We start from the raw sequence: 21,548 nt of genomic DNA, 5'->3' as shown, positions 1-21,548 counted from the left end.
AACACAGAAAATGAGAAAGATTTAATTCTACTAGAATGGGAGAATTTATATAGCGCCTTCTATGGCCTCATGATGGCCCGGCCTATCAAAGTCAATGAAGCGCTTTTTAGATTGTTGTAATGTAGAAAAAGTAGCAGCCAATATATACACAGCAAGATCCCACAAACAGGATTTGGGTAAATGCTCCACTGTACTTGTCCATCTCCTGATAGGAAGCACTTTGATGACCTAAACCTATGCTGAATTTAGGAACACAGCACCCCATCCCACCCCAGCCTCCCCGATTGTCCTCGACTACCTCACACTGTGCTACCTTGGCCCCACTGCAGGTGGTGGTGGTGGTGATGATGGTTGTTGTTGTTGTTGTTGTTGTTGTTGTTGTTGTTATTATGCCACCGCTCAAATAAATATCAAGGCCATTTCCTCTGATTTTAATTCAGTGAGGTGCTTTTATCTCCAATTTCCAACTCCTTCAACATTTGAGAGGCCCTTGACATACAGCCGTTCAGCTTGTTTCATACAGACCTACAGCACCCCCACTGCCATTGATTAGATATAAAACGTTGCACTTATTGCATTCTATTGGACCCCGCACCAACACCTCACTGAATTAAAATCAGAGGAAATGGCCTTGATATTTATTTGAGCCGCGGCTTTTCTCCCCGAGCAGTGGCAGCCTAGTCAACATAGTGCCAGAGAGGACACAGTTCAGTTGTGCTTACAGTCTGCAGATGGGCTCCCAGCAATGGGGGGAGAGTTTTGTGTGTGGGGACGGGGAGGGTGGGGAAGGGGAGGTTACACCTCTTATAGGAGTGGACATTTGTAGGGGTAAAGCAGAGTGGGTGCCCTTGAGGACAGAATATGGAGTGGTCCCTTTGAATGTAAAATTTGAGGATGGAAGCAGCAAAATAAAAGTCTCCAGAGTGATTCTATTCCTGAGGGGGTGGATTTCAAATTTAAGGTCCTTGTTACCACATATCAGCAATTTGCTGCTGTTGTTATTATCTAGTGTTGCTGGAGTGGTTTTAATCCACTCCAAAGATGTGTGGGTTAGGTGCATTTGTGTGCTAAATTGTCCCTCACTGTCAAGGGATTAGCAGCGTAAATATGTGGGTTACAGGGATAGGGCTTGGGTGGGATTGTGGTCAGTGCAAGCTCGATGGGCTGAATGGTCTCCTTCTGCACTGTAGGGATTCTATGATTCTTCCTAATGATTCAATAGGTTAGAAAGGAAAATTGTTTAATGTGGGACCAGTGAGTGAAGGTCTAGCAGATTCTGAAATTTTACAGCTCTTCCTCCTTCACAACATGGGTGTCCACATCAGAGGGGACCTCTCACAGTCCTGTAACTCCTCCCTAGTGAAGGCGGCTCGATGATGAGGAGACACTGGTGTCGGACTGGGGTAGGCACAGTAAGGAGTCTCACAACACCAGGTTTATTCTGTAGCATGAGCTTTCTGAGTGCTGCCCCTTCATCAGGTGAGTGGAGAGTTCAGTTCACAAACAGGACATACATAGACACAGACTCAATTACAAGATAATGGTTGGAATACGAGTCTTTACAGGTAATCAAGTCTTCACAGGTGCAGACAATATGAGTAGAGAGAGTGTTAAGAGATGAGAATTGTCTCCAGCCAGGACAATTAGTGAGATTTTGCTAGTCCAGGCAAGTCATGGGGGTTACAGATAGTGTGACATGAACCCAAGATCCCGGTTGAGGCCGTCCTCATGTGTGCAAAACTTGGCTATCAGTTTCTGCTCGGCGACTCTGTGTTGTCGTGTGTTTTGATGGCTGCCTTGGAGAATGCTTATTCGAAGATTGGAGGCTGAATGCCAATGACTGCTGAAGTGTTCCCCAACAGGAAGGGAACACTCCTGCCTGGTGATTGTCAAGCAGTGTCCATTCATCCATTACCGTAGCATCTTACCAATGGTCTTGCCAATGTACTGTGCGTTGGGACATCCTTTCCTGCAGTGTATCAGGTAGACAACATTGGCCAATTTGCAAGAGTAGGTACCGTGTACCTGGTGGATGGTGTTCTCACGTGAGATGATGATAGGCTCGGCAGCACCCAGACTTCCTGAGGAGGCTAAAGAGAGCCAACCTGTTCCCCCAGCTTCTTTCAAACTTCTACCAGTGCACAATAGAGAGCGTCTTGTCGAACTGCATTACAGTGTGGTACGGCAGTTGCTCCATTTCTGACCGAAAAGTTTTGCAGTGGGTAGTCAAAACTGCCCAATACATCATTAGCACCCAGGTACCAGCCATCCAGGAGATTTATCACAAACACTGTCTATGGAGATCTCTAAGCATCACTAGAGATCCCACCCACCCCAACCACAGACTGACTGCCCCCCTATGATTTAGGAGGCGCTACAGATGCATTCAAGCCGTACGATCAGACTCAATAATAACTTCTTCCCCAGAGCTCCAGCTGAACTCCACCTTTTAACATATTCCCAGGCAATGGGCATTGTGCAATATGCATGTATACACTGAATGGCTATTAGCACTATTCTATAATGACTACTGCATTTGCTATTTTTTGTATCTTAGGAGCCTGCAAGCTCACATTTCGTTGTATTTGTATTTGTGCACTATACAATGACAATAAAGTTGAATTGAACTGAATAACATATCTCCCAGAATGAATTAATATCCAAAAGCTCAAAACCAATTATTTGTCAGGTGCAATTTATATTATGAAGGCTTCATTCTACTTTCTTGACCAAACAGTAGCTGGTACAAGTGAGGAATTATCAATGAATGGGTCGTTAATTACCTATCGGCAAAGTGGTTTCTCCTCTGGCTCGTTCCGACATAACAAGTGTGATCTCCTTTGCGATTTTCTTCTGCAGCTCATTGATCAGGTAACATTCCATACTCTCAAGGATTTTATGTAGCTGTTTAAAAAAACACATTTGCTTCAACTTTTGTTTGACCTTGTGTCTCGGGTTCTTGTGAAAACACCGACAACAGAAAGAAAGCTCATTATAATGCAACATACATATTTACCAGTCCAATGGTGCTGCTCAGAGACATCTACAACACTGGCTGCCTCTGTGTTTTTATTCTCCCTCCCCCTCTATCGCTTTCTGTATCGGTGTCACTTTCCTCATTTCAATTTTTCAGTCTTTCAATATCTGTCTGATTCTATGAATAGTCTTCACGTAACCTCTTTTCTTCACTCCCCCTCCCCCCAGATCCTCACATTTACTAATTGACCAAGTTTCTTGTTCTGCTTCTGAATGAAAAGCTAATGAAAGGAAGGAGTCCGAAATCATGATTGTGGTTGAAAAATGGACTGTAGGAACTGCAAGAAGATCAAGGTCCATGTTGGTGTCAGCTTTGAATTTTTTTTAAGTTTAAGTTTGTTTGTTAGTGTCACAAGTGGGCTTACGTTAACACTGCAATGAAGTTACTGTGAAAATCCCCGAGTCACCTCACTCCAACACCTGTTCAAGTTCACTAAGGGAGAATTCAGCACGGCCAATGCACTTAATCAGCACATTTTTCAGACTGTGGGAGGAAACCAGAGCACCCACAGGAAACCCATACAAACACAGGGAGAATGTGCAGACCGCACAGACAGTGACCCAAGCTGGGAATCACACCCAGGTCCCTAGTGCTGTGAGGCAGCAGTGCTAACCATGTCACCCCAAACTCACAGTGGAGAATGTAGGTATACGATCCAACTACTTCTCACTTACTAAGCAAGGGCTCTATCATTTCAGCTAATTCTTCCAAGCTGTCCAGCACTCCTACCATTCAATCAAATCTTACTCCGGAGACCTGAGCACTCAATCCAGGTGCTGTCTTCCAAATGAGATGTTAAATCAAGGCCCCATCTCCCTTCTCAGGTCGGCTGAAAATATTCCACAGCACCACACCAAGAAAACTGAGGGAGTTCTCCTAGAGTCACAGCCAACATTCTTCCCTTAGCCAACACTTACCTGATTATTTACATTCTACATTGCTGTTTATAGGAAATTCTTTGGGGCAACTGACTGCCAACATTTTCTACGCTAACAACATCTCTTTTTCAAAAGTATTTGATTTTCTGTAGAGTGCTTTGGGACATTCTGATGTGATGAAAATTTCTCATTAATGCAAGTTATTTCTTTTCACCCAGTTTGTTTCTCCCACTCTAACAGAGTTGGATCATTCTCTTGCTCTGTGTTCAAGGTTCTCATCTGCTTTATTTACTGCTTATGATGTCAATTAATGAATTAATCAATTATCTAATTGATTACCTCCTGCTGCTGTATCTACACAACTTCAATTTATAGGCAGAATTACCCATTGGTGGGTTTGCAGGTAGTGGGAGCACAAAATACTTGTTCCACTGCTTACCTGCCCGAAATTTTATCGGGTGTGGATGAAGCTAAGGACCACCCAGCTGCCCTTGCCCCAGTTGAGGTCCATGAGTAGCCAATTAATGGCTGCTTCCCACCTGAATGCATTTTTATTGGCCAGTGGGAGGAGGTCAGGAACAGGGGGGATGCTTGGCAGATTAATCTGCTGTGGCCTCAGGCAGGAAGCCTGCCTCATGGGGCCCCTTTTCCCAATCCACACCTCCAACCAGTGTATTTTCCCCCACCCGCCCAGTGTTCCCTCCCTTTTCAATGCGATCCCTGCCCCTCCCACTCCTGTTCCCACCATGAGACCCCCATACTTACTTGTGTCCTGGGCTATTGGCAATTAGAGGCTGGGCTTTGTCTGGAGTCCCAGCAATGGCCACTAGCCCCAGTGGCACTGATCGGCCTACAGAGTGGTCAGCCAATCAAAATGGCCATAAGTCTTGCTTGCAGTCAGTTATAGCGCTGTGGCCTGTTGAACGGTTCAGTTTTGTCGCTATCAGCCTCGGTGACTTTGTCGGGCATGGCAACATTTGAAAATTTCTGCCCTCTTTATTTAGCTAAAATGGCCCATTTGACCCCCTGTGGTATCCAAACTTACCCTTGGCATCAAAGCCAAGGAATTAAATAAATACGTGACCAGGAATTAAATGATAACAGTGGAGCTGTTTGGGTCTAATAATAAAATGTGGAGAGAGCAAGGCTTCCTGCCAACAGAGCAAGCAATAATAATTCTGGTAACTGGAACTGAATTAAATAGGAAGCCATAAGAACTACATGAAATGTTTCGCTGTTTATGGGGGAACACTTTGAAATAAAATGCCCAATAAAATAACCTAAACCAAACTCTGCCTTAATTGAGATGTGTCCAACATACCTGCTGAGTTTTTATTTCCACATCTGACGCCCCCTTTGGTGGGAGTAGTGGCTGATTGTCCATCACCATCCTTTCATACTCATCTTCCATGCCTAACTGACAGGCTATTACATTCATAGCTGGGTGCATGATTTCCAATCTAGAATGTCCAAAGATGCGCACGTTAGGTGGATTGACCACGGTAAATGCAAGGGGTTACAGGGATAGGCCAGTGGGGGGAGAGGGGAGTGTCGTTGGGTAAGATGCTCTTTCAGAGAGTTGGTGCAGACTTGATAGGCCAAATGGCCTCCTTCTGCACCATAGGGATTCTATGGTTTGGAGGGCAAAGTCCTCAGTTTCATGGATTTTCTTGGAAGAAATTTTTTTGAAGCAGTTAACAAACAAGTTTCAAAGAACAAAGAACAAAAAAAATTACAGTACAGGGAACAGGCCCTTCAATCCTCCAAGCCTGCACTGACCATGCTGCCGACTGAACTAAAACCCCCTATCCTTCTGGGGAACCATATCCCTCTATTCCCATCCTATTTGTGTATTTGTCCAGACACCCCTTAAAACTCACTATTGTATCCGCTTCCACTACGTCCCCCTGCAGCGAGTTCCAGGCACCCACCACCCTCTGTGTAAAAAACTTGCCATGTACATCTCCTTTAAACATGATCTTGTAGGCTTCTATCAGGTCGCCCCTGAACCTCCATCATTCCGGTGAGAATAAACCAAGTTTCTCCAATCTTTCCTCATAGCTAATGTCCTCCATATCAGAGACATTTGATACTCTAAAAGGGTAACCTGTTCTGCTTCAGAGAAGCAAAAGTTGTTCTTAAGATCTGATTGTTGATAAAAATAAATATACTGCTAAGCGACCGGATAATTACAGCTATCATACTGTACCCAGCTGCAAATGGATGTGGAGTCTCCAAACACAAAAGGCTAGGGATTGGTTATTATAATAATGTTTTGTCTCCGTACATCTCCCCACTCCTCCTTCAGTAAATGATGGCCCAGCACCTGCTCAAAGGCTCTTTCCAGCTTTTCTCCACTATCTATTTTCATGGAATAGAATCATAGAATCCCTACGGTACAGAAGGAGGCCATTTAGCCCATTGAGACTGTCCCAACCACAATCCCACCCAGGATCTATTCCGTAACACCACACATTTACCCTGCTAATCCCCTGATACTAGGGTCAATTTAGCATGGCCAATCAACGTAACTCGCACATCTTTGGACTGTGGGAGGAAACCAGAGCACCCGGAGGAAACCCATGCAGACACAAGGAGAATGTGTAAACTCCACACACAGCACATTCTGGCTGAGGCCAGAATTGAACTTGGGACCCTGGCATTGTGAGGCAGCTAACCACTGTGCCACCCAAAAATGAGAAAAGAGACTAGCAGAGAGTGATTTAGTTAGAAAGCCATTCGGGAGTTAGGAAACTATTAGGGAGGTAAGAAACTATTAGGGAGTGGAGGAAAAGTTCAACAGGGAATGGCTTATGCTGGAATCTGCAAAGTAGTTTCTGTAGGTACTAGAGACTCTCACAATAAGAAAGGTAAATTTGCCAAGTAATAGATGGAAATATTCAATCTGGCAATCACTGGGGAGCTGCTACAATCAAATGGACCTTTTCTCATGCTGAGTGCTAAATTCACATGAGGCAAGTCCCTCTCGGGGCTTCCCATTGTAACAGACAGAGGGTGATTGACCAGATAGGTTTTCAGCTGAATCATGTTACAGCAGTGGTGGGCAACCTGCGGCCTGGGGGAAAAATGCAGCCCATCTGGGTTCTAGATACGGCCCACAAGACATTGTGCATAGATCCCTGAAAATTGGCACCCAGGTTGATAAGGTTGTTAAGAAGTCGTACAGTATGTTAGCTTTTATTGGTAGAGGGGTTGAGTTTTGGAGATATGAGATCATGTTACAACTGTACAAAACTCTGGTGCGGCTGCACTTGGAGTATTGCGTACAGTTCTGGTCGCCGCATTATAAGAAAAATGTGGAAGCATTGGAAAGGGTGCAGAGGAGGTTTACCAGGATGTTGCTTGGTATGGTGGGAAAGTCTTATGAGGAAAGGCTGAGGGACTTGAGGCTGTTTTCGTTAGAGAGAAGGTTAGGAGGTGACTTAATTGAGGCATATAAGATGATCAGAGGATTAGATAGGGTGGACAGTGAGAGCCTTTTTCCTCAGCTGGTGATGGCTAACATGAGGGGACATAGCTTTGAATTAAGGGATGATAATTACAGGACGGATGTCAGAGGTAGGTTCTTTACTCAGAGGGTAGTAAGGTCGTGGAATGCCCTGCCTGCAGCAGTTGTGGACTCGCCAACTTTAAGGGCGTTCAAATGGTCAGTGGATAGGCATATGGATAGCATTGGAATAGTTTAAGTTAGAGGGTCATTAAATTGGTTCCACTGGTCAGCGCAACATCGAGGGCCGAAGGGCCTGTACTGCACTGTAATGTTCTATGTTCTATGTGTTGACTGTCGTCCATGGGCAGGATTGCCACGTTCTGCTGACTTCTGTCTGTGTAGTTTTTTCCTACCACTATGACTGTAAAGCAAGGACAAATGAAGTGAGGTGCACACTGATTGCTGACAACATTGACTGTCAGAACCGTGCGCTCACTCTGCTTCCCAAGTGTAAATATTTATTTTGTTTTTATTTGGTCAGAGTTCTATTAATACATAAATGGCTAAGCATTTTCTATAACTCTTTATGAAACATTCAGCATGTATTAAATGTATTTAATCTTATTCACAGGGTTATTTTTGGTGAACAAGCCTAATTTCAATCTTGCGGCCCACCGAGATGAAGGAGGACCCTTCATGCGGCATGGGATCAGGATTGTGTGTTAAAATGGCAAGCAACCAGAAGGTCAGGGTCCTGATTGCGCACAGACCAAAGGTGCTCAGCAAAGCAAATCACCCAGTCTAAACTTGGTCTCTCCGATATAGAGGAGACCACATTAGGAACAGCGAATGCAATAGACCAAATTGAAAGAGGTGCAAGTGAAACACTGCTTAACCTGGAATGAGTGTTTTGGGCCTTGGGTGGTGAGCATGGAAGAGGTAAAGGGGTAGGTGTTACACCTTCTGCAATTGCATGGGAAGGTGCCATGAGTGATTGGAGAGGTGTTAGATATAGTGGAGGAATGGTAGATTATTGGTAGATATCCATATCTAACAACAGACTATCTACAAATGTCCACAGCTATCTGGACTACAGCTCTTCACACCCTACATCCTGTAAGGCCTGCTCTCAGCTCCTTCGCCTCTGTCACATTTGTCCCGATGATGCCACTTTCCAAAGTGGTGCTTGTAATATGTGCTCCTTTGTCCTCAACCGTGGTCTCCCATCTACAGTTGTCGACAGGGCCCTCAAGAACATACAGTCCATCTCCTGCACCACAACCCTCACCTCCTCCCCTCCCTCCAGAGGAAGGATAGAGTTCCCCTTGTTCTCATATTTTGCCCCACCAGCCTTCGCATGCAAAGTATAATCTTCTGCCATTTTCACCAACTCCAGTGTGGTGCCACCACCAAACACATTTTCCCTTCACTCCCTCTGCTGGCATTCCACAGGGACCATTCCCTTCAGGATAACCTAGTCCACTCCCCCACAATACCCAACACCACTCCCATCACTGGAGTTGGCGAAAATGTCCCTTCCAGCAGTTTCTCTTTTGGTTTCAGATTCCACAATTGTAGTAATCTGCTTTTAGCCAATAGTTGACTATAATTGCAATCTCATGGGTAGAGAATTTCATGTTTAATATTCATTCCGCTAGCACATAATTGCATGCAGCAAACTCAGTGCAGTTTCTCAGAGAATAGAGGATAATTTGTAGCATTATACAACTAATGTGTACCAAAGACAGAGAATTATGTATTACAAGATGTGCATCTTCCGCATTTATCTTTCTTACCTGTAAACTTTGCAGAATTGTTTGTAGAGGGTCACAGAATTGATCTGCTCCACGTTCAGCTTTAGCCTGCCCCATTCCTCCTTAAACACCTCGAGTTGTTTCCATAATATTAGGAAAGATTTCAGAGCCATGTGCGCTGATATAGGCTCTTTTGTTTTCAAAGAGGGCACCATGTTGCTGACTGAGGATTGTTCCCCATCTTTCTTTTCAACATCATCTTCCTACGGTAAACACCAAAAGTCATAAAGTATCGAGAAATCAAGCATCAGCCCAGGAAAGCCACTTATAATTGAGTAAATTACATATTGTCATAGACAACTTCAGCTGGATCCAGAGTCCTCATGAGGTGGGCAGTGTTAGATGTTAAAACTAGTTGTTTACTTGCCAATTACATAATATAGAAAATCATGAGGTTACGCTGTTGTAAATGTTAGCTGCGTGAGTGGCCTGCTGTCCCTCATCGTTCTGCATATTTGTTTGCACTTGTGCAAATCTTTGGGACGAGATTACCAACAAGGATCACAGTGCTGCATGTAAGATAAAAAAAACCACAACCATTCCCACTTCTTTATTTCATGCTCCCTTTCCTTCAACCCCCCTGCCTTTTCTTGACTTAAGGGTGGCACTGTGGTTAGCGCTATTGCCTCACAGTGCCAGGGACCCGGGTTCGATTCCAGCCTTGGGTCACTGTCTGTGTGGAGTTTGCACATTCTCCCCATGTCTGCGTGGGTTTCCTTTAGGTGCTCTGGTGTCCTCCCACACTCTAAAGATGTGTAGGTTAGGTTGATTGGCCATGCTAAAATGCACCTTAGTGTCCCAAGTTGTATAGGTTAGGTAGAGTTGCCATAGTAAATGCACAGGGTCATGAGCTTAAGATGCTCTTTTGGACAGTAGGTGCAGAGTTGATGGGCCAAATGGCCTTCTTCTGCATTGTAGAGGTTCTGTGGACTGAGAAGACAGCCAGGGTGAATTGCTTCCAGGAATCTACACCAGAGCTGTTTAGCTACAAAATCTGCTAAAGCAGCTGACATCGAATCAATAGTTCCCATGATAGAATCGTCGAGAACAGGAAATTCTCATTTAAGGGAAGCAGTCTGCCATTTCTGAGGCAGAATATATTGGAGTTAACACCAACTAACAATGCCTCTGAATTTGTCATCATTTTCAATCAAATACAAGTGAATAAAAATGGTGCACAGGTGCTTTGAAATCAGAATGATCTGCCCTCATATCAGTATGACTTAATAAGAACATAAGAGCATAAGAATTAGGAGCTGGAGAAGGCCATCTGGCCCCTCAAGCCTGCTCTGCCATTCAATAAGATCATGCTGATCTTTTTGTGGACTCAGCTCCACTTACCCACCCGCTTACCATAACCCTTAATTCCTTTACTGTTCAAAAATGTATCTATCCTTGCCTGAAAAACATTCAATGAGGTAGCCTCAACTGCTTCACTGGGCAGGGAATTCCACAGATTCACAACCCTTTGTGTGAAGAAGTTCCTTCTCAACTCAGTCCTAAATCTGCTTCCCCTTATTTTGAGGCCATGCCCCCTAGTTCTAGTTTCACCCGCCAGTGGAAACAACTTCTCTGCTTCTATCTTATCTATTCCCTTCATAATCTTATATGTTTCTATAAGATCTCCCTCATTCTTCTGAATTCCAGTGAGTATAGCCCCAGTCTACTCAATCTCTCCTCATAAGCCAACCCTCTCAACTCCAGAATCAACCTAATGAATCTCCTCTGCACCCCCTCCAGTGCCAGTATATCCTTTCTCAAGACCAAAACTGTGCACAGTACTCCAGATGTGGCCTCACCAGCACCTTATATAACTACTCCATCTTTCTTTTCAACATCATCTTCCTGTTTTTAAACTCCATCCCTCTAGCAAAGAAGGACAAAATTCCATTTGCCTTCTTAATTACCTGCTGCACCTACAAACCAATTCCTCGAGATTCTTCCAGAAGGACATCCAGGTCCCTCTGCACAGCAGCATGCTGCACTTTTTTGCCACTTAAATAACAGTCCATTTTGCTGTTATTCCTACAAAATGGATGACTTCACATTTACCAACATTGTACTCCATCTGCCAGAGCCTCGCCCACTCACTTAGATTTTATATATCTCTTTGCAGACTTTCAGCGTCCTCTGCACACTTTGCTCTGCCACCCACGTTAGTGTCATCTGCGAATTTTGACACACTACACTTGGTCCCCAACTCCAAATCATCTTTGTAAATCATAAACAATTGCGGTCCCAACACTGATCCCTGAGGCACATCACTAGTCACTGATCATCAACCAGTAAAAACCCATTTACCCCCACTCTTTGCTTTCTGTTAGTTAACCAATCTTCTATCCATGCTAATATGTTATCCAATACACTGTGCACCTTTATCTTATGTAGCAGTCTTTGGTGCGGTTTTAAAGATAAAGTGTACCTTTAGATACACTTTCAGACTAGCAAAGCATAAGTAAATCAAACTGCAAATTATATGCACATCTGTCCTATGCACTATTTCCCCTAATTACTCACAGGTATACTGTGCACAAGGAAATTATTTTTCTGTTTCCCCTTCACCTACTAGTTACTCTTAATGGGAAAGCACAACCTGGACTGCATTGCCACCTGCATGTCCCATTTCAATACAGGGGTCACTCTCTAGCTCAAGATGCCCAGAGTAATACAGTTGGCAGAAGGGGCCTGAGAAAGAGAGGTCTGTGCCATTTCTCTCAGAGCATAGCTCAACCCCCTCAACTCCGGCATCAGCCTAGTAAACCTCCTCTGCACTCCCTCCAAGGCCAAAATATCCTTGCGTAAGTGCGGCGACCAAAACTGCACACAGTACTCCAGCTGCGGCCTCACCAATGCCCTATACTGCTGCAGCAAGACCTCCCTACTTTTATATTCAATCCCCCTCACTATGAAGGCCAGCATCCCATTAGCCTTCCTGACCACCTGCTGCACCTGCAGGCTGGGTTTTTGCGACTCATGCACAAGGACCCCGAGGTCCCTCTGCACCATCGCCTGCTGCAGTTTTTCGCCACATAAGTAATAGTCCTTCCTACCATTATTCCTACCAAAGTGGACCACCTCGCACTTGTCAACATTAAATTCCATTTGCCAGTTCCTGGCCCATTCGCCCAGCCTATCTAGATCCTTCTGCAGACTCTCTACACCCTCTGTGCAATTTGCCGTTCCCCCAATCTTGGTGTCATCAGCAAATTTCGACACCATACACTCGGTTCCCTCCTCCAGATCATCTATATAAATGGTAAATAGCTGAGGCCCCAGCACCGACCCCTGGGGCACTCCACTAGTCACCAACCGCCAATCCGAATAGCACCCATTAACCCCCACTCTCTGCCTCCTATTTGACAACCAATCCTCTATCCACGCTAACACCCTACCCCCAACTCCATGCCCCCTTACCTTCTGCAATAACCTTTTGTGAGGTACCTTGTCAAACGCCTTCTGAAAATCAAGAAAGACCACATCCACCGGCTCTCCTCTATCCACCGCCCTAGACACATCCTCATAGATATTCACCCCATCCAATATTCATCCAATATTCACCCCAGCCAAGTCACCAATCATTTAGCCAAGGATAAGAATGCAATTTAAATAATTGGCGAAGGTTTTACCTGCTCCGCTTGGGTCACTGACTCATCATGTGGCTCCTCACCCTGTTCAGTCAACAGGACAGTTTCATTCCCATTCTCCATCACATCCTCCATCAAAAGAGAGACGGCAAGTAGTTCAGCATTGGCCACACGTCGGTCACGATCACTCAGTTTGCACAGACACATCTGGATCAGAGAGAAACGGCAGCAAATCTGATCATCAGGCTCTTTCAGTGTCACACTTCTGGGCCTTTGGTTTCTGTGGTGATTGGCTGCAACTTGACACACTTGCAAAGGCAATAACTTTCAGTATCAATTTCCGGGGATGGCGGGACTGATATAAGAGGAGAGATTGACTAGGCTAGGCTTCACTGGAGTTCAGACAAATGAGGGGATATCTCATAAAGACTTATAAAATTCTACCAGGACTAGATAGGGTAGATGCAGGGAGGATGTTCCGATGGTGGGAGTGCCCAGAACCAGGGGCCACAATATGAGGATTCAGGGTAGACTATTTAGGACGGATATGAGAAGACATTTCTTCAACCAAAGAGTGATGAGCCTGTGGAATTCATTACCATAGGAAGTAATTGATGTCAAAACATTGAATGTATTCAAGAGGCGGCTGGATATAGCACTTGGTGCAAATGGGATCAAAGGTTATGGGGAGAAAACAGGATTAGGCTATTGAGTTGGACGATCAGCAATGATCGTGATGAATGGCAGGGTAGGCTCAAAGGGCCAAATGGCCTCCTCCTGCTCTTATCTATGTAATGTTATCATACATCAGTGTCACTCAGTGCACAGGCTGTCATTTATCTTAACACCCGATTTTTGAAATTCCCAGTTATGTACCATTCTGAGATACAATATATAAAAACCAAAACTGACAGCTAAGGAGCTCTCTGTAGCAGAGAAGATGCAACCAAATTAATTCTTCTACCTGCATACTATACTCAATGGTTTGAAAGTTGCCGAGCATCACTGGGACAAATCCTTCTCTTGCTAAGAAGGTTCTCCAGGGAAACAATGCAGAGGCCTAGAAGAGAAAACATTGGGTCAATGACGGAAGAATTGAACTGTAAATAAGTCCAGTTAAGAAATATAAAAAGCAAAATGCTGTAAATACTGAAACTCTGAAATAAAACCAGAGAATGTCTGAAACATTCAGCAGATCTATGGAGAGAGGAAGGCAGTGTTAACATTTTGGGCCAATGACTCTTTCTGTCTTTTTCCAGTTTTATTTCAATATGAGACACCAAGTGTGGTCTTACCAATGTCTTGTACAACTTCAACAAGATGTCCCAACCCCTGTATTCAATGTTCTGACCAATGAACCAATCATTCTGATTGCCTTCTTCACCATGCTGTCCATCTGTAACTACACTTTCAAGGAGCTTTGAACATTTACCCCTAGATCTCTTTGTTCGATAACTCTCCCCAGCGACCTACCATTAACTGAGTAAGCCCTACCCTGGTTCGATCGACCAAAATGCATCACTTTGCATTTATCTAAATTAAACTCCATCTGCCATTCATCAACCCACTGGCCCAATTGATCAAGATCCCATTGCAACCCTAGATAAGCTTCTTCACTGTCCCCTATACCACCAATCTTGGTATCATCTGCAAACTTACTAACCATGGCTACTAAATTCTCACCTAAATCATCCATATAAATGGCAAATAACAGTGGACCCAGCATGGCCTCCAGTTTGAAAAACAACCCTCTACAACCACCTTCTCTGTCTTCTGTCATCAAGCCAATTTTGTATCCATTTAGATACCTCACCCTGGATCCCATGAGTTTTAACCTTATGCAACAACCTACCATGTGGTACCTTGTCAAAGGCCTTGCTAAAGTCCATGTAGACAACATCAATTGCACTGCCCTCATCTACCTTCAAAAAACTCAAACACATTTGTGATTCATGTCTTTCCACTCACAAAGCCATGCTGGCAGTCCCTAAGCAGTCCTTGCATCTCTAAATGCCTCTAGATCCAGTCTCTTAAAATATCTTCTAACAATTTACCCGCTACAGATGTGAAGCTCACCAGTCTGTAGTTCCCATGCTATTCCCTGCAGCCCTGCTTAAACAAAGCACAAAATCTGCCATTCTCTAATCTTCAGGCACCACATCTGTGGCTGTTGATGATTCAAATATCTCTGCAAGGGGACCCGCAATTTCCTCCCTAGCCTCCCACAGTGTCCTGGGATGCACTTCATCAGATCCCGGCGATTTATCTACCTTGGTGCGCTTTAAGACTTCCAACACCTCTTTCTCTGTTATATGTACACTCATCAAGACATCACTATTTATTTCCCCAAGTTCCTTAACATCCATGCTTCTCTCAACAGTGAATATTGATGAAAAATATTCATTTAGGATCTCACCCATCTCTTGTGGATCTGCACATTGATGACCTTGTTGATCCTTAAGAGGTCCTACTCTCTCCCTAGTTACTCTTTTGCCCTTTATGTAGTTGTAGAAGTTCTTTGGATTCTTCTTTGCCTTATCTGCCAAAACAATCTCATGTCCCTTTTTTGCCTTCTGATTTCTCTCAACTCTATTCCTACACTGTCTATACTCTTCAAGGGATTCATTTGATCCCAGCTGCCTATGCATGTCACATGCTTGTGGATATGTGACTCTATGCTTATGGACTGAGCAGAAATGTTCTGCAAAGTGGTTGCCTGACTGGAATGAAAACCCTAGGACCCTCTCCCTATTAGCGCTGCTTGAATTCAGCAATTCAAGAAGGAAGTCACCATCACCTTCTCAATGGCAATTAAGCTTGGGCAATAAATACTGGCCTAACCAATGAAGCCAACATCGTGTAAATGAATTTAAAAAAAGTCTGTAGTTGGTCTCCCCAGTGTAGAGAAGATCACATTGGGAATAATAAATACAGGAGACTAAATTGAAAGAAGTGCAAGTAAATTGCTTCACTTTATGTTAAATCTGTACAAGACACTGGTTTGGCCTCAGCTGGATTAGTTTATCTATTCTGGGTGCTACACTTCAGAAAGGGTGTGAAGACATTAGAGAGGCTGCAGAAAAGATCCACAATAATGGTTCCAGTGATGAAGAACTTCAGTTATGAAGACAGATTGGAAAAGTTGTGACTGTTTTCCTTACAGAAAAGAAGGATGAGAGAAGACTCAATTGAGATGTTCAAAATCATGAGGGGGTCTGGACAGAATCGAGAGGGAGAAACTGTTCCCATTCTTGCGAGGATTGAGAATGTGAGGGCACAGATTTAATATAATTAGTAAAAGAAGCAAAAGTGATTGGAGGAAAAACTGTTTAAGCAGTGATTGGTTAGGGTGTGGAATGCACTGTCTGAGAGTGTGGTGGAGGCAAGTTCAAATGACGCATTCAAGAAGGAATTAAACTTAACTGAAAAGGTGTGCCGGGATACAGAGAGAAAGCAGAGGAGTTGCACTAGATAAGTTGCTCCTTTAGAGTCAATGCAGATAGGATGGGCTGAATGGCCTCCTTCTGTGCTGTAACAATTGTGTGATTGTGTGAAATTCTTGTAGAATTTTACAATTCACCCCACTCATTAGGGGTACTTAGATAAGTACATGAGAGAGAAAGGAACAAAAGGATAAGCTGATAGGGTTACAGACAGACCGACCTGCTTTTGTACAGCATTTCTCACAACCACTGGATGGCTCAAAGCGTTTTACAGCCAATGCAGTCCTTGTGAAGAGTAATAGAAGAACTGCAGTAGCTGTTTCTACACCAATCTTCCACAAACACCAATGTGATAATGCCCAGATAATCTGTGTTTTGTGATGCTGCTTATTGGTTAACTATTGGGACTACACCTCTGATCTTCTTCAACATCGTGCAATGGGACCTTTAGGCAGATAGGCCTCAGTTTAACATCCCCTATAATAGTGCAGCGCTCCCTCAGGACTACACCGGAGTGTCAGCCTTGTTGTTTCTGCTCAAGCCCTGGAGTGGGACCCAGAAACCTGTGACTCAGAGGAGAGGTGAAAGGGGATGACGGGAGACTTGTGTCCAGCACAAACACTGGCATTGACTGAATTATCAGGTGTCAAGCTCCAGGTGAAGTGTCCTATACCAAAAAGAGCAGACTGCACCATAACTGATAGCAAACCTAATGGAGACCTCGGGAAATATGGAGCTGTTGAAAATAATATTCTGACTGATTTTAGTCAGTTCAGGATTGATGTGGTTGACCCCCAACTTATACTAACCCTGGCATTCCATGCATCCAGTGGCTGTGGCACAGGGAGTAATGACCCATACAGGCTGCTGACCACAGAGTTACTCATGGCGGGCAGTGCTTGGCGCATACTGTCCGTTACTGTTTGAAAAGCTGACACGTTACCAGCAGAAAGGAACGTTTCCCTGTAAAAAGGCAAGAAGACAGAATGTGAATTATCAGCACAGAAGATACAATAACTGCTTTCACCTCAGATTCCTTCACTGAGACAGAACAATTGATGAAAATGAAGGCTTAATACACTGTGGCACACTGTGAACATAATAGTCAAATAGCATTCAAATCAGACCAGATAAAACATCCATATTGCAGGTTATATAATTCTGACCTAGATGATACTGGATGAGTCACACTACTGGCAATATTCATGAGATAACAGATGGAATTGCGAATTATTCAATTATATATGTGCCTGACAGAGAATTTACACTTAAGAAGTATATAGGACACATCACTGCCTGCTGACATACTGTAAGTTACCTCTCTGGAAGCATCCATTCCTGGCACAAAGGAAGATAGTTGTGATGATTGGGGGTCAGTCATCTCAGTTCCAGGACATCACTGCAGGAATTCCTCAGGGTAGTGTCGAAAGCCAAACCATCTTCAGCTGCTTCATCAATGACTTTCCTTCCATCATAAGGTCAGAAATGGGGATGTTCGCTGATGATTACACAATGGTCAGCACCATTCGCAACGTCTCAGATATGAAAGTAGCCCATAACCAAATGGACAATATCCAGGCTTGAATTGATAAGTGGCAAGTCATAAATGCCAGGCAATGACCATCTCCAACTAGAGAGAATCTAACCATCGCCTCTTGACATTCAATGGCATTATCATCACTGAATCTCCCATTATCAACATCTTTGGGATTACCATTGATCAGAAACTGGACTAGCCACATAAATACCAAGGCTATAAGAACACATCAGAGGCTCGGAATACTATGGCAAATAACTCATCTCCTGATTCCCCAAAGCTTGTTCACATCTACAAGACACAAGTCAGGATTATGATGTGATACTCTCCATTTGTCTGGATGAGTACAGCTCTAGAAGCTTGTCACAATCCAGGTCAAAGAATGCCTGCTTGCTCATTATCCCTTCCACAATCACTCACACATCAGCACACAGTAGCAGCAGTGTGTGCCATCTACAAGATGCACTGTAGGAACTCACCAAGGTTCCTTAGACAGCACCTTCCAAACCCACAACAACTACCATCTAGAAGGACAAGGGCAGCGGACACCCAGGAACACCACCACCTGCAAGTTCCCCTCCAAGCCAGTCACCATCCTGACTTGGAAATATAATTGCTGTTCCTTCACAGTCGCTGGGTCAAAATCTTAGAACTCCCTCCCTAACAACACTGTGGGTGTACCTACATCACAGGGACTGCAGCGATTTAAGAAGGTGGCTCACCACCACCTTCTCAAGGGCAATTAGGGATAGCTAATAAATGTTGGTTTATTCAGCAAAACTCACACTGACAAATGTATAAAACATTTATTATGAATATTATAAGTATCAAAGGCCATGGAGAACGCTGAAAATCTGCTACAGGACAAAAAGTTGCTGTCAGTAGAAAAATTGACCCAAAAAAATGTAATTTAAAAAAATGACATATATTGCACAAATAATAATAGATTAAAAAAATGAGCTCAAGGCCAGAAATTAATCTCTGGGCTCAGGTGGCGTATATAAAATGCCTGAGGTTTATTTCTGTGAGTCAGGGTATTAACCGAATTTTTTCATTATGTTGCTAACTAGTGAACAATCAGGCACCATTTATCAAACAGACAGATGTGTAATAATATTCTGAATGGCTAATTAAGTGCTTCTACCATTGATGTAAAACAATAAAATGTCTACAGTAGCCTGGCTGTTAATTCTCAGGATGGTTTAGTTGGAATTTGGCTTGGGTCCCTGTGGTGAAACAGCTGATGTTCCAGCCTGGCCCTCTTCCCGAAGCAATAAATCATCCAGAAACAAAAATGATCAGTTTACTATCACATACACCACTGCACCAGATTCAAAGATAAAAGTGAGGGACAGATCAAGACAACTTGCATCTATTTTGATGTGGAGATGCCGGTGTTAGACTGGGGTGGGCACCGTAAGAAGTCTCACCACACCAGGTTAAAGTCCAACAGCTTTATATGGAATCACATGCTTTCAGAGTGACTCACCACCTGATGAAGGAGCAGCGCACCAAAAGCTTGTGTTTCCAAATAAACCTGTTGGATTTTAACCTGGTGTTGTGAGATTCTATCTGTTTTGAAAACAGGATAATATCCATTCAAGCTTCTTTGATTCTGTCTCATATCACTGTGACCATTAATTTCAGGTGAGTTGTGCTAATTGTGATGCAATATTCATTAAATAATAAATTACACTGAGACCTACTTAGACAGGCGTGCCTATATCTGTAAGTGTGTGAGGAGGTGCAAATATGTGAGTCAACTGGTCAATGTTGGCGTTATACTGGATGTTAGTCTCCTCTCATCATCTCTCCTCAGGGCCTGAGCAGAAACCTCAAGGCTGGCACCCCAGTGCAGTACTGAGAGAGCACTGCACTATTGCAGGTGCTTCCAAAGGAGAATTCAAACCGAGGCCTCCATCTCTCTACTCACAAAAAAACAGATTATCGGGACATTATCGCATTGCTGTTTGTGTAAGAAGAACACTGCCATAGGTGTGAGTGTGTGAGTAGATGTAAGTGCATGTGCTAAGCAAGCGAGAGAGGGAAGTGAAATGTAAAAAATATTCATTATAAGCGGAATGATTTATTGCAGGAATTCCTCTTGACAAAAAGGTAGTCTATGGCAGAATTCTCTGGCCGTTCATGCTGGTGGGATTCCCTGCTCCTGCCGGTGATACGCTCCCTGTTGCGGGTTTCTAGTGGTGTGGGAAGGCTTCAATGGGAATTTCCAACAATGGCGGCGGGAGCAGAAGATCTCGCTGCCAGCAAAAGGCGCACTGTTTCCCATTGCCCAGAAAAACACCACGGAGAGGCCAGAGAATATCACCCGGTGTATCCTTCACCCACTTGAAGCTTCTCGAGGACAGTAGGACAGAGCTAGACATCCGAAGGATCATTTGTTTTTGGGCATTGCACTTATTAAACAGTTGAAGAGATAATGTTGTTAGTGGAGAGCTCACATTCCATCACAAACACACACAGCTGAATATCATTGTGCTTCTCCCAAATACCCATCTCTGAGTAACCATAGGAACACATCCCAGTGGGGATCTGACACTTAAATTATATTAAATTTAAATTGAATTACCCGCACGACATTGTGAGTATACTTCAAAAGTAATTCAATGTCTGTTGAGCACTTTGGGAGATGCTGAATATGTGAAAGGCTCTATGAAACAGGAGAGATTTGTATTTCCAATTCCTGAGCCAGAACTCCACAATTTGCAGTAACAAACCGGCAGTAACATTTCCATTCAAAATAACTCTTTATAGAATATGTTGGTTACCTGATTGAATGGCGAACAGCAGCATCAAACTGCAAGAACATGACCTCTCTTTTGAGAATGAGAAGCTTAGCTACAGTGGCAGGATCCCATGGATTTTGAAGGTTATCTATCTGAGCCTGAATCTCCTGAAGTTCTGAAGCTGTCCCAATGTGAAGCAGTAACATGTAGAACAAAGAACAAAGAAAATTACAGCACAGGAACAGGTCTTCGGCCCTCCAAGTCTGCACTGACCATGCTGCCCAATTTAACTAAAACCTCTTACCCTTCCGGGGACCATATCCCTCTATTTCCATCCTATTCATGTACTTGTCAAGACGCCCCTTAAAAGTCACTTCCACTATCTCACCCAACAACAAGTTCCAGGCACCCACTACTCTTTGTGTAAAAAATCTGCCTTCTACGGTTTAGTGAAGGGTAGGTCGTGCCTCACAAACCTTATCGAGTTTTTTGAAAAGCTGACCAAAGGGATGGATAAGGGTAAGGCAGTTGACATGGTGTATATGGATTTTAGCAAAGCGTTTGATAAGGTTCCCCATGGTAGGCTATTGCAGAAAATGCAGATGCATGGGATTGAGGATGATTTAGCAGTTTGGATCAGGAATTGGCTAGCTGATAGAAGACAGAGGGTGGTGGTTGATGGGAAATATTCAACCTGGAGTTCAGTTACAAGTGGTGTACCTCAAGGATCTGTTTTGGGGCCACTGCTGTTTGTCATTTTTATAAATGACCTAGATGAGGGTGTAGAACGATGGATTAGTAAATTTGCTGATGACATCAAAGTTGGAGGAGTTGTAGACAGTGAAGATGGATGTTACAGTTTGCAGAGGGATATAGATAAGCTGCAGAGCTGGGCTGAGAGGTGGCAGATGGAGTTCAATACAGAAAAGTGTGAGGTGATTCACTTTGGTAAGAGTAACAGGAGTACAGAATATAGGGCTAATGGAAGGGCTCTTAGAAGTGTTGGCGAGCAGAGAGATCTCAGGGTACATGTGCATAGCTCCCTGAAAGTTGGCAC

General features: G+C 43.8%; 1 protein-coding gene across 1 annotated transcript in view; it reads right to left on the bottom strand.

The window, feature by feature from the left end:
* ccdc162 (coiled-coil domain containing 162) overlaps positions 1 to 21,548 on the bottom strand; it is a 179,119-nt gene that overhangs the window by 45,213 nt on the left and 112,358 nt on the right. The window contains exons 30-36 of the mRNA XM_080193446.1: positions 20,534 to 20,672; positions 17,017 to 17,170; positions 13,729 to 13,824; positions 12,807 to 12,971; positions 9,163 to 9,383; positions 5,237 to 5,375; positions 2,784 to 2,904 (exon numbers count right to left, since the gene is read on the bottom strand). Coding sequence (XP_080049572.1) covers positions 2,784 to 2,904; positions 5,237 to 5,375; positions 9,163 to 9,383; positions 12,807 to 12,971; positions 13,729 to 13,824; positions 17,017 to 17,170; positions 20,534 to 20,672 — 1,035 coding nt within the window. The remainder of the gene's footprint in view (positions 1 to 2,783; positions 2,905 to 5,236; positions 5,376 to 9,162; positions 9,384 to 12,806; positions 12,972 to 13,728; positions 13,825 to 17,016; positions 17,171 to 20,533; positions 20,673 to 21,548) is intronic.

The sequence above is a fragment of the Carcharhinus amblyrhynchos genome, chromosome 7, assembly GCF_965287045.1.
Source record: "Carcharhinus amblyrhynchos chromosome 7, sCarAmb.v2.hapA, whole genome shotgun sequence".
NCBI classification, from domain to species: domain Eukaryota; kingdom Metazoa; phylum Chordata; class Chondrichthyes; order Carcharhiniformes; family Carcharhinidae; genus Carcharhinus; species Carcharhinus amblyrhynchos.
The sequence above is the reverse complement of the archived record's forward strand: the minus strand, read 5'-3'. Positions and strand labels throughout refer to the sequence as shown.